The following is a 13,544-nucleotide window of genomic DNA, read 5'->3' as shown; positions in this document are numbered from 1 at the left end:
CCACACTGTTCATGACAGGTATCCGTACCAAACATACAAAACGCCATGCCCTTACCCAAGGGTGCTACTATTTGAAGTGTGATCAATTGCCAGAAGGTCTATTATTAAATCCCCATGCACCCATTCAATGTTGCTGAGATGGCTATTATTATGCCTTTTGGCCTGTTCGAGGTTCTTGTCACGCCCTATGGACTGAAGAATGCAGCTCAAATGTGGCCACAATTTATTGACAGAGTGTTGTCACATGCATCTGGATGAATTCTTAATCTTCCCCATCAACTCTCAAAGCCAAGACTGGCATCTCAGACTCGTTCTTGCTGCCCTCTGTGATGCAAGGGTGACCACCAATGAGAAGAAACAATTGTGAAAGTCGAAGGTAACATTTCCTGAACATACATCTTAGTAAATATACAGGTAAGGCTCACCGGCCACTTGACCATCTTCTTCTTCTGTGTGAATGCACAAACAGTGCCCGAACTCTTACGGGAATCGGCAACACGCTGCAAGTAATGAGTATAACGGGTGGGGGCACTATGAATGTAGTGCGAGACAATACGTTGAGAATGTGGGTTTCACGGGAGGTGTGCCAGAAATTAATCCCTGCAGTCGCGCTATCCTCTGTGTCCTCGGTGGCTCAGATGGATAGAGCGTCTGCCATGTAAGCAGGAGATCCTGGGTTCGAGTCCCAGTCGGGGCACACATTTTCATCTGTCCCCGTTGACATACGTCAACGACTGTAAGCAGCTAAGGGTGTTCATTTCATTGTAATTTAGATCAAACCAACACCAGACCATGCGGAACTCGTTCGTCAGCTGCCACCACCTTGAAACTATCATGAATTTCATTGATTACTGGGCATCCTCAGTTTCTACTGCGAACACTTTCCACACACCACAGAGATTCTAGCACCGCTGACTGCATCCTTGCGAGCCCATACACACAGGGGATATGAAAATTTGTCTGGCCTAAGGAGATGAAAATGGTGTTAGACCGCTCCAAGAATGCCTCACAATGGCTATTTCCCTGGCATGCCCCATACCAGGCACGCAGCCTCCCATTACCACAGACATGAGTGATTCGATCTTCAGAGAATCCTCCAACAAGGGTTGGCAGATGACATGCAACCTCTCAAGAGGTGGCAGATGACACACAGCCCACGTTTCTTCTCAGGAATCTCTCAGCCTCTCAAACAAAATGGTCTGCTTTCAAGTTAAGTTGTTTGCTATGTACGAGGTTGTGTGCTACTTTTGGGAAGACATTCTAAGGTTGCCATGTCATAATCTACACTAACTACAAACAACTGGCAGATGCCATATATCACCCAAAAACAACTGTCAACCCACAACAGTTTTCCCATCTCAGTCTCGTTGCCCAGTACTTCATCAGCGTCCATCATATGCACAGAGCGGACAACATCGTTGCCGATTACATCTCACTTGTGGCTATGATCTCCCTTACTCTTGATTACAGCAGACTGGACTCGTCAATTTCTGCCTCACTCAATGACAATTCCTCGAACTTCAATACAGAATGCCTTACTCAATGAAAATTCCTTAAATCTCAATACAGACTGCCAGTTAAATCCCGATTTGACCACTTCTCACCACATCAATGCAAAGGCCGATTATCGACAATCTCACTCATCCAGAAGTTTGACTGATGCTGTGGCTTGCCACCGCGTGCTTCGGTTGGCCTGGCGTCAGGTGCTGCTGTCACTGGACTCCCTGTCTACGCCAATCACTACCCATATCAGCCGTATCTTATGCCTGCTGCCAACTGTGGATTTTGCTGTTGCGCTCTCAGCAGGCGACCTTACTGTCAGTCTTCCAGTTGACTCCGCACTCCTTGTGCCACCCATGGCTAAGGCACCACTATTGACACTGCTCAAATGTGGTCCACTATCATCAATTGCAGGTGCATAATTGCCTTGAGCCCAGTACCTCGTGCTACAGCCTGCCTCATCAACTCCTGCCGTGGCTTGTGCCTTACCACCTGTATTTGATATTCAGGCGACAGCCATCAACAAGTACAAGCAGGGCTTGCCACTTGGTGATATTGATCTTACAGTACACTCTTCGGTGCTCCACACTCCATGAAGAGGGGGTTGGTTATGGGGACTCCACCACAAATAGTATAACTGTCCTGTGTTCTCACATGGAGGAGCAGAATATCTGCAACTGTGACTGGCATTTCATTCTAGAACATGTTACGATATGTAAGCATGGAATAGTGTTGTGTGAATAAAAGTTTTATATCCAGATATTGTGTCTGGTACCCTCTTATCACCTCATAAATCTTGACAAGATTAAACAATTTGCTGCTCTAGTTCTTCAACCATATTCTGTATCTATATGATTACTCTGCACTTCATAATTAAGAGCCTAGTAGAGTGTTCATCGAATGACCATCAACCCATTTCTCTGCCCTTCCATTCTCATAAGGCACTTGGGGAAAATAAGCACTTAAATCTTTCTGTGCAAGCTCTGATTGCATTGTTTTTCCATTATGATGACTTCTCTGTAATATTAATCAGACTACTGTACGGTTCAATTCTGAGATGTCCTCAAGGAGGAAACTCCAGAGGATTGAGGTCATGTGGCTTTAGAGGCCAAGGTACAGGTGTTCTTGACCTATTTAACTAGGACCATATAGGCATGATAGATATCTTATATCTGCAGCAAAATGTCTCTGCCTTTTCATGCATGTACTACATTCTCCAACATCATGCAATGTGGGGCTATGGGTGAAATTTCAACACAATTACATGGGGATTTAAAGGAAAATTTTACATTTCAAATACTTTTTCACGAACTACTACCAGCACAGTGTAGCCATGCTGTCTCAGGCGCCTTGTCATGGTCCATTGGGCTCTCCCCATCGGAGGTGTAGGTAGGCTTAGGGACAGATGACGTCAGCAGTTTGGTCCCATAAGACCTTACCAGAAATTTCCAATATTTCATACTGAAGTTGGTGGCCGCTCGTAACCACACAGCTGCATTTATCTCACAAATGGCTCACCTGTAGACCCACATTAATTGGAATGTTTTTGCTTGTTACTGTATACTTTCATACAGTCAGTTTCTGCCACTATAATCCAACCTACATAGGTTAACAATTTTTTTCACTTAACAGTTTTTGAAAGATCCTCAGGAATTACTTTACATTGAAACAAATTGTTTCTTCTCCAAGATTTACATGTATTTTTAAAGGTATCAAGAGGCCAAGGAAAGGCAACATGTGTCGAGGGGGGCAGAGGGGAGGAGGGGGGGGGGGGCACATGAATGCTGTGTCATTTATGGGGGGAAATGTTCTTGAACTGCACCTATACAATTTATTCAAAACCCCATGTGCCTGCACTTTCATTTATAAATACTGTATTACTGAGTGCAAGGTAACCAGGAAACAAGGGCATGTTTCCAGAGTACTGTAGATTGTTGGAAGCTTTACAGCATGAGATACTGATGGAGCAGTTGCCTTTGTGAAGCATTGCCACATTTCCTCACATCTGCTATGCATTGTACAGTGAAGGCAGGCAGCAGCAATAACTCTGTTGGCTGGACAGTCACTTCAAGTCCGATTGTCATTGAAATATATTAGTAAAAAAGAAACCAGACTGTACTCTTTATTAACAGCTCTTTATTGCAAGGTACACATTTGTACAAACAGAGGAAAGTACCTATGTATTCAATCATCAGACTACTTTCAGTTTATGTCTCACTTAGTTGAAAATATCAATTATGGGGAGCAAAATTATACAATAGATTTTAATTCACAATAACATTTCATATCAGTTGTAGTGAAGACACCAGTTATCACTTCCTTGGAATATAAGTTATTGTCTGGCACAGTTACGGCAATTTCAGTGTGAAATTGCTGGTTTTGGCTGTTAATGGCCATTTTCACATCAAAGCTGCCGTTTAGTCTAACCACTGAGGAAACCACATTCATCATGAAGTAACAACTACCGTAACACAGTAGAAAAAATTGTACATCAAAACCACAACTGAGTTACTGGTAGAAAGGGCTATACCATCAGTAGATGTACTTCACTTATGAAATAATCACTTTCACATTCAGTTGGGTGTTCACTAAAATGGCTGTCAAAATTTAACAAAATAATGGATGAGATATTCAACATATTTTCCACAAACACATTCATTCTCCCACAGTTGCATTACTATTTCTTGTGTCTGTTTCACAGCATTATGCCATTCTAATAACAAAGTTTGGTTTGCAATATTCCTTTTCAATTGTTTTGTTTATGCAAACCTACATTTTCTATTCCTCATATCTCTTAGTCTGAGCCTTTACAACTAAAATGGCATTGATGTGCTGCCACAATCAAAACCACAACTTTCCACTCATTTCTTCTTGAGAGGTGACAAAATTTGTCTGAACTACATAATATTTTTCGTAACTCCTGCAATGTAGATACATGGACAAGAATCAGAGGCTTGGTGCCAGTAAAAAAGTGGAAAGTTACACAGTTAATAATGACAGCTGATGTATCATTGTAATGTTCTGTTTATGAACTCTCAAATCCCAGTAATTCATCATGGAAAGTTGCTCCATCCATGCAGACAGAAAAACGTTTACATATTGTTACTTCACACAAACGCCTTGATCAGTCTGATTAAGAAATGCTTTGTATCTCATGAATCAGGTGATTCACAATACAGATAGATACATCTATCAATACCCAATAGTCCATCATTAACTAACATGTAAACAAACTGAAAAAACTTGTAAACTTCAACTCTGTGAGTGATTTGAAGATGTAGAGTGAGAGTTTAAGGTGCAGAAGAATCATTCTTGTAGCACTATGATTTCTTTAAAATTTCTTGATAACAAATTCATAGGGAAGAAAACATGTAACTCCATAAATAGTGGTTTTCAATTTTTAACAGAAACTAAAGCAAATTCAAACAACTAATACAATTTTCATTTTTTTTTTTCTTTTGGTCTGATCTTCATCCTCATTCAGCACTCTGATTCTCCTACTCTGCAAACCTTCTTCACCCTTCTGGCTATCTTGTTGCGTCTGTGTCCCAAAAACCTATGGCAGCCTCATCTTTTTAATTTGAACATTACTCTGTTCTAGTTGTCTGTTTCCTGTCTTTTCCATTTCTTCCATATTCCTTTGCACCTCTTGAACAGTGTACTTTGTTTCTGATGTTCACGAGAAACTGCCTTGTCTGATGTGTCAACATCCCCTGGTCCATTCTAAGAATTTGAACAGATCATAGTCCTAATTTAAACATGAAAATGAATTGTGAATTAAAAATTACTTATTGGCAATGCACAACCTTCAACCATCTCAGCAGAAGAATTTGAACTGTTTATGAAACTGACATATGCTTTGGTGTTAAAAGAATTTAAATGAATGCCTCTAGTGGAATTCTGCGGCACATATGTATATCCTCAATCATCACAAAAGGTCATGTTGGCACTTCATTTGGAATCGTATATACTGCAGATGTCCTGGATCCTCTCTACCTCAGTATACAACTTTTAGTCTGCTTCTATATTGACCATCTTCAAATCTCAATATCCACCCGAGAACCCATTTTGCGAGTTCTAGTCTCCTAAGTAATCTTGTCCTTACAAATATCAGGTTTTCTGCTCTGTATAAAGCTTCAGGACAGATCACTGTCTGAAAAATGTCTCACTTTTGAATCAGTTGAAAGTGTATTTTCATTATCAATAACCATAGTACATCTAAATACAGGGAAGACGGTATACAATTGCCAGGAGGGGAAGGGTGACATGGCCGTATATCGTTTGACTACACACAAAAAAAAAAACACCAGGTGCTACATAAACTTCCAGATCAGGCAGCGTAAATCTGTATAATTTGACAATTGTTATTGGCAGTTTGAAGAGCACTATGCCTAGATCCAAAGTATCAAGGCGCACTTGGACAGAGGACGAATGCTCTACAACTTCAAATGAAGTGATGTCTGATATTTACAATGAACTCTGAATGCTAGATCTGCAAGGGATAAATTTCATAAGGCTTTTCACTGATGGATGCCAAGGCCACGATCAAAATTTAATTTTGCTGACAATGTTGTCTAAATGGCTCTTCAGTGGTTCTCTTGCGAATACTGACATTTACTTTCCAGCAACTTGCCATTTGTTTCTGTCTCCTGGCAGAGCTTGGACAAATTGAGAAAGAGCTGAAGAGAAAGGGAAAACAATATTCACATTAGAGGAGAGCAATTTTATAGCTAGAATGTAGTAGTGGAAGGCATGATTATAACGAAAGAAAAAAGAAGTGACATGGTAAATCCTGCTGTATTACTCATTGGTGGAAATAAAGTGAAAAAAGAAGACTGATGGTGTGGGTAAGCTTTTTCAAAGCCATCTTGGACAACACTGGCAAAGCCTAGACAAATGAAGTTTTTACATTACTTCTATGTAAAGAGTATCTGATGACATTGATAAATCACACTTTTGTGAAGGTAGCTGCCATGAAACCAGACTTTCTGTGTGATCACCACTATTGAGAGATTATGTTGGCTTTCAAACTATGTCTTTTGTACATATCACAATGATTTAATTCCTCTTTTACTCATCAGTATTTTCTATTTTTTGTTATGCTGTTCTAATATGTGAATGTGTAATAAATGTCATAATTGAAAATCTTTCGAGTCAGTCGGTCATGTAAAACCCCTTACAAGGCAGACAATGTCAGAGAAGTCCAAAGAGTAAGTGTCATAAATGGACAATTCTGATGGAATAGTTTCAAAAACAGACGTGGCCACAAGTTGGCTTGAAAACTGGACAAGTCCATTTTATTTTCCTATGTATCACCATATTATGAATTTCAATGGTTCAATTTTGCTATCTATTCATTAGCAAACATAACAATGCAACAAAAGCCAGCAATGTTGAACAAATCTCACATCTTCCATGTCCTACATAGGTTTCATGCTTTTTCTCAACTTCAAACTGAATAGACATAAACAGTTTTGATAACAGATGCCTCATATTTAAAATCAAGCACTGGAAAGTTAACCACTGTTTCTCTATACGTTTTACATAGCTTAAGGCTAAAACGGGGGGAAAAAAATAGGCTCTCCGCCCTTGTTACAGCTTTCCTTATTACACTTTTAATCCCTTGGGTCTATATGACCCATGTGTTTAGAAATTCAGTTGTAGAATTTTCCCCCCTCCTATTGTCATCCAACTAAGAGCTGCCTTGATGTTTCTCGCATACTGTGTCTTCTTGATAGAGATCTGTAGGCCTGCTTTAGTTGCTTGTTTCTGTAGTCATGTGGTTTGTTTAACAACCAATTTTGTTTATTATATATAAATTAAAAATCAGTCCTCAAGATTGACCAACCAATTATTCTCTGCACAAGAAAATTAACAGTAGATTGCTTAGCATTTGCAGACGATCCAGCCATCTTAAGTCGTGATGTTTCAACAGCCAAAAAACAGATTGAACTGAAAGAAAACTGCGGAAAAAGTCGGCCTGGAAGTATCTTTTAAAAAGACAGAATATTTTACCTGCAACAAACAAGCACCAAAATCTATGGACAAAATATGGCAAAATTAAATGAGTCCCACAATTTAAATATCTTGGTGAAACGATTCAGGAAAATGGAAAAGAAACAAAAGCCAACGAAGTCAGATGCCAAAGGATGGACACTGCTTATACACTCACTCAAAATATCTACAATAAAAAATATGTCTCCAAGAACACAAAACTACGACATTACAATACTGTCATAAAACCAGAATGCCTATACGGATCACAGAGACTAATTTTAAACAGGGAAACAGACACAGGACACATTCAGAAAAAGGAACGGAAGATCATAAGAAAAATTTTAGGCCCAAAACTTTTAGATGAAAAGTATCGGCTCAGAGGTAAACAGAAAATAAAACAATGCTCTAATATTCACAGTGATATTAGAAAATGCAGATTAAGATTCTATGGTCACATCAAAAGAATGAATCCGGACAGACTTACAAATCAAATAGTTGAATTCTACGAATCTAAAACAGACCCAATGAAATGGATTGCCGAAATCAAAACAGATTTGAAACTAGCAGGAATTACACCAGAGGATATCCAAAACAGGGAAATCTTCAGATCCAAAATTCACAAGTGGCAAGTTGACCAAGACCAGAAACCAAAGAAGAAGACTGGAACAATGTGGTCTCAAGAAAGAAAAGAAGCCCGCAGCAAAAGAATGAAAGAAGTATGGGCACAAAGAAAGGCAAATGCATGCCACTAAGTACTTTGCGTAATCCTAATGGGCTCATTTGCATATAAATACAAATTAAAAATGGCGAGTGACTAGCTTCATAAATTTATGAGTCTGAATGTGTTACCCATTAAACCAACTCTACTGCTATCTACAATCTCCTCTTGTTGAAAATGCCAGTGGCATCATTCCCATCAGCAAAAATCAGGTTGGACTGAGAAATGCACATGTTAAATTCTACAGGGTGTTTCAAAAATGACCGGTATATTTGAAACGGCAATAAAAACTAAATGAGCAGCGATAGAAATACACCGTTTGTTGCAATATGCTTGGGACAACAGTACATTTTCAGGCAGACAAACTTTCGAAATTACAGTAGTTACAATTTTCAACAACAGATGGCGCTGCGGTCTGGGAAACTCTATAGTACGATATTTTCCACATATCCACCATGCGTAGCAATAATATGGCGTAGTCTCTGAATGAAATTACCCGAAACCTTTGACAACGTGTCTGGCGGAATGGCTTCACATGCAGATGAGATGTACTGCTTCAGCTGTTCAATTGTTTCTGGATTCTGGCGGTACACCTGATCTTTCAAGTGTCCCCACAGAAAGAAGTCACAGGGGTTCATGTCTGGCGAATAGGGAGGCCAATCCACGCCGCCTCCTGTATGTTTCGGATAGCCCAAAGCAATCACACGATCATCGAAATATTCATTCAGGAAATTAAAGACGTCGGCCATGCGATGTGGCCGGGCACCATCTTGCATAAACCACGAGGTGTTCGCAGTGTCGTCTAAGGCAGTTTGTACCGGCACAAATTCACGAAGAATGTCCAGATAGCGTGATGCAGTAATCGTTTCGGATCTGAAAAATGGGCCAATGATTCCTTTGGAAGAAATGGCGGCCCAGACCAGTACTTTTTGAGGATGCAGGGACGATGGGACTGCAACATGGTGCTTTTCGGTTCCCCATATGCGCCAGTTCTGTTTATTGATGAAGCCGTCCAGGTAAAAATAATCTTCGTCAGTAAACCAAATGCTGCCCACATGCATATCGCCGTCATCAATCCTGTGCACTATATCGTTAGCGAATGTCTCTCGTGCAGCAATGGTAGCGGCGCTGAGGAGTTGCCGCGTTTGAATTTTGTACGGATAGAGGTGTAAACTCTGGCGCATGAGACGATATGTGGACGTTGGCGTCATTTGGACCGGAGCTGCAACACGACGAACGGAAACCCGAGGCCACTGTAGGATCACCTGCTGCACTAGCTGCGCGTTGCCCTCTGTGGTTGCTGTACGCGGTCGCCCTACCTTTCCAGCACGTTCATCCGTCACGTTCCCAGTCCGTTGAAATTTTTCAAACAGATCCTTTATTGTATCGCTTTTCGGTCCTTTGGTTACATTAAACCTCCGTTGAAAACTTCGTCTTGTTGCAACAACACTGTGTTCTAGGCGGTGGAATTCCAACACCAGAAAAATCCTCTGTTCTAAGGAATAAACCATGTTGTCTACAGCACACTTGCACGTTGTGAACAGCACACGCTTACAGCAGAAAGACGACGTACAGAATTGCGCACCCACAGACTGCGTTGTCTTCTATATCTTTCACATCACTTGCAGCGCCATCTGTTGTTGAAAATTGTAACTACTGTAATTTCGAAAGTTTGTCCGCCTGAAAATGTACTGTTGTCCCAAGCATATTGCAACAAACGGTGTATTTCTATCGCCGCTCGTTTAGTTTTTATTGCCATTTCAAATATATCGGTCATTTTTGAAACACCCTGTATAAAAAGGTAACATAGGAACTGAACAGTAACATGCAACCATGTAGTGAAGCAAAACAGCAGCTTCTATGCCACAGTGTGGCCCACTTGGTTCTGTGCGTGCCCACGAGCGGTTCCCTCCATACCCACTCCTTTTCCATCAGCTCCTGCATATCGCTGAGGTCAATACCCTCAGATACAACATCTGACGGGAGAAGATTGCAGCCGTTAGGAAGTGCCTATCTGCAGTTGTATGTTACAGATCTCTCTCTCTCTCTCTCTCTCTCTCTCTCTCTCTCTCTCTCTCTCTCCCTCCATCTTAATGTCATCCTTTGGCAAAGTGGAAAACTTAACACCTATATACTTGGTTCTCTCTCAAATGAAAAAGAAATATGTAGAAAGAAATGATTATTAAAACAGATCCTGTCTGTCAACTACCTTAAATAGATTTGAAATTATGATGGTTGTCAATTACTGAAATCACCTTACTGCTTGCTGTACTGCGTGGATCCAGAAGCCAAGTATTTTTCTGTGTGCATGTAACTACAGGAGTCAGCCACATTTTACTTAGCTTTGAAAAAAGAGACACCCACAAGTTTTCTTGAACATATTTACTTACAAAAATTGGTACAAATCAATTACTGAGATAACCAGTAAAAATGTAGTTACAGAAATGTTTATTATCTGTATCTGTTAAAGGAAACAGAATGATATATAACAAATAAAAAGCATTAACACTGTTCTAAATACCATCCATATAACAAAACTGTATTAGGAAATTCTTATTGCCTCCCTCACCTTGTTCCTATATTGCTGAAAGATAAAAACAGCCACAAACACACTACCCACTCCCCCCTCATCTCTCTCTCTCTCTCTCTCTCTCTCTCTCTCTCTCTCTCTCTCTCTCTCTGGCCACATCCCCCAGATCTAAACTCTTCCTAATAACAAATCACTGGAGTGCACAGCAACAGCTCTCATGCTAAGCAAATTATTTATAAGAAACTGAACAGGATGTACGCGATGATGACAGCCCAGCCTGTGCCGGCGAACGACGCGTTGAGCGCACTGGACACCGCCCACCACAGCAGACCGTATAGCACTGCCTGCAGGGACAGGTGGGCCACCAGCAGGCTGCAAAGAAAACACCAGGCCTGTCACTTCCATGGTACAAAATAAGTAGCTCATTTCCTAAAGACTAAAATTTCAAAGTGAAGAACTTGACAATATTAAACACACAAAATAGTGCTATCTTCAGGACAGTTTACATCCACATCCATACTCAGCAAAGAACTATGAAGTGCATGGCAGATGTCAAAAGCACGTGTTAAGGTTTCTTCCTGTTCCAATCACATATGAAGTGCAGGAAGAATGACTGCCTGAATGCATCTTTGCGCATTGCAATGTGTCTCGTCTTTTCGTCTGTACAGGAGCAATACATAGGAGTCCGCAGCATGTTCTTAAGAGTCCTCACTTGAGACTGGTTCTTGAATATTTGTAAGCAATCTTTCACAGGACAGCTGACATTTATCTTCAAGCGTGTGCCGTTCAAATTTTTCAGCAGCTCTGTGACGCTCTCCTGTGGGTCAGACAGACATGTGGCCTTTAAAAATGTATGTTTTATTTTTCCTTCACACTTCCACATCAGTTTTTGTTGTGACTAGTATTGATCACAATAGACCATCTTCACATCTACGAGGTTGTGTAAGCAACTAGTTGCAATCATATGGAATTACAGTTGTTCCGTATGGGTATGACAAGTTGCTTACATAACTACACAGATCTGAACAATACTAGTTGTAAGAACCCTACAATCAGGCCCTGAAGACCATGCAATAATTGACCGAATGCCGTGCCATCCTCAGTAACTCTTCACTAGATGCAGTACGGAGGGGCATGGGGTTAGCACACCACATGCTGGGCTGTTGTCAATGTTTCTACCTTGGAGTCACTGTCTCTCAATCGGATAGCTCGTCACTTGGCGTCACACAACTGAGTGCATCCCAGTCCAGTTCTCCCACTGAGGAAAAATGTCTGGCAGTACCACGAATCGAATCCAGGTCCACTTGGCTACACAGGCGAATGAAACTAATCAAACCACATAAAAATATCCAATTGTGACAGCAAAATATATGATACACTCTAAATATCTAAATGATTGCTGAGTCTCTCACGATGGTTACATCAGACTGTTCCAGACGAGATCGTTCCTGCTGTAAGTTCATCTCGTGTTAGACCTACTTCAGACAGGTTCCACACACACTTGAGCGTAAGAGTTCCGGAGTCAAGATTTGTTACACAGAATTCTGTTCATAGTGGCATACAGCACGCTTACAATGGTGGTACGTTTAGTGAAGCAGGAGACACTAGACATCTGAGGCTAAGAGCAGAAAAGAAAATCTCACAAGAGGCACTTATTTGTGGCCTCCTTTAGGATATGAATGCTATCTTTACAATTAGAATATGTCCACATTTACTGCACAAGATGATCAAACTTTTTTACTTCACTTAACGTGATTCCTCACCACAATGTGCGATAATCTGCACCTACATTGATACTCTGAAATCACACTTCAGAGGGTGGCACAGGGTACATCAAACCACATTCACAATAATTCTGTACTATTCCACTCTTGAACAGTGTGCGGAAAAGACAAACACCTATATCTTTCCGTGCAAGCTCCGATTTCCCTTACTTGATTATGATGACCGTTTATGTAGATTGGCGTCAACAAAATATTTTCGCATTCAGAGGAGAAAGTTAGTGACTGAAATTTCATGAGAAGATTCCACTGCAACAAAAAAATGGCTTTATTTTAATACCGTCCAATCCAAATCCTATATCATGCCCTTGACACACTCTCCCCTACTTCACAATAATACAAAATGTGCTCCTCTTCTCTGAACTTTCTCGATGTACTCCATTAATCCTTTCTGGTAAGGATCCCAGACTGTGCAGCAGTACTCCAAAAAATGATGGACAAGCATAGTGTAAACAGGCTCTATAGTAGATCTGTTACATTTTCTAAGTGTTCTGGAAATAGAACGCAGTCTTCGGTTTGCATTCCACGCAACATTTTCTATATGTTCGTTCCAATTTAAATTGTTCACAATTGTAGTTCCTAGATATTTAGTTGAATTTATGGCTTTTAGACTAGACTGACTTATTGTGTAACCAAAGGTTAATGGATTCCTTTTAGCATTCATGTGGATGAACTCACACTTTTCATTATTTAAGGTAAATTGCCAAGTTTTGCACCATTCAGATATCTTTTCTAAATTGTTTTGCAATTTGTTTTGCATCAACTCAGTACAACCACAAACAATATTTATAACTCAAAGGCTGGTAATTAAATGAGGCAATGATTACCAAATTCAGGATTCTCACAATTATGCCACAGTACAGCCACTGGCTTATGCCACTTACTTCACACTCTCACTCAGTGTCAACAGCAGCAGCTAGCCAGTACAAGCAAGACGCAGAAACAATCTTTACATCTTACATCCATCCATCCATCCATCCATCCATCCACCCACCCACCCATCCATCCGTAAGTAAGT

General features: G+C 40.5%; 1 protein-coding gene and 1 non-coding gene across 4 annotated transcripts in view; one reads left to right on the top strand and one right to left on the bottom strand.

Annotated features, from left to right (window-relative positions):
• Positions 1–623: 623 nt before the first annotated feature.
• Positions 624–697, top strand: Trnat-ugu (transfer RNA threonine (anticodon UGU)). Its single transcript has one exon. It is a non-coding gene; the product is annotated as a tRNA-Thr (tRNA).
• Positions 698–10,593: 9,896 nt separating this feature from the next.
• The window catches only part of LOC126100698 (putative fatty acyl-CoA reductase CG8306), a 225,221-nt gene continuing 222,270 nt past the window's right edge, over positions 10,594–13,544 (bottom strand). For all 3 annotated transcript variants that reach the window (XM_049911314.1, XM_049911313.1, XM_049911315.1), the window contains exon 9: positions 10,594–11,117. In XM_049911314.1, the coding sequence (XP_049767271.1) occupies positions 10,979–11,117 (139 nt within the window). In that variant the 3' untranslated portion in view covers positions 10,594–10,978. The remainder of the gene's footprint in view (positions 11,118–13,544) is intronic.

The sequence above is a fragment of the Schistocerca cancellata genome, chromosome 9 (assembly GCF_023864275.1).
Source record: "Schistocerca cancellata isolate TAMUIC-IGC-003103 chromosome 9, iqSchCanc2.1, whole genome shotgun sequence".
Classification (NCBI taxonomy): domain Eukaryota; kingdom Metazoa; phylum Arthropoda; class Insecta; order Orthoptera; family Acrididae; genus Schistocerca; species Schistocerca cancellata.
Note: the sequence above shows the minus strand (reverse complement) of the source record. Positions and strands in the feature narration are given on the sequence as shown.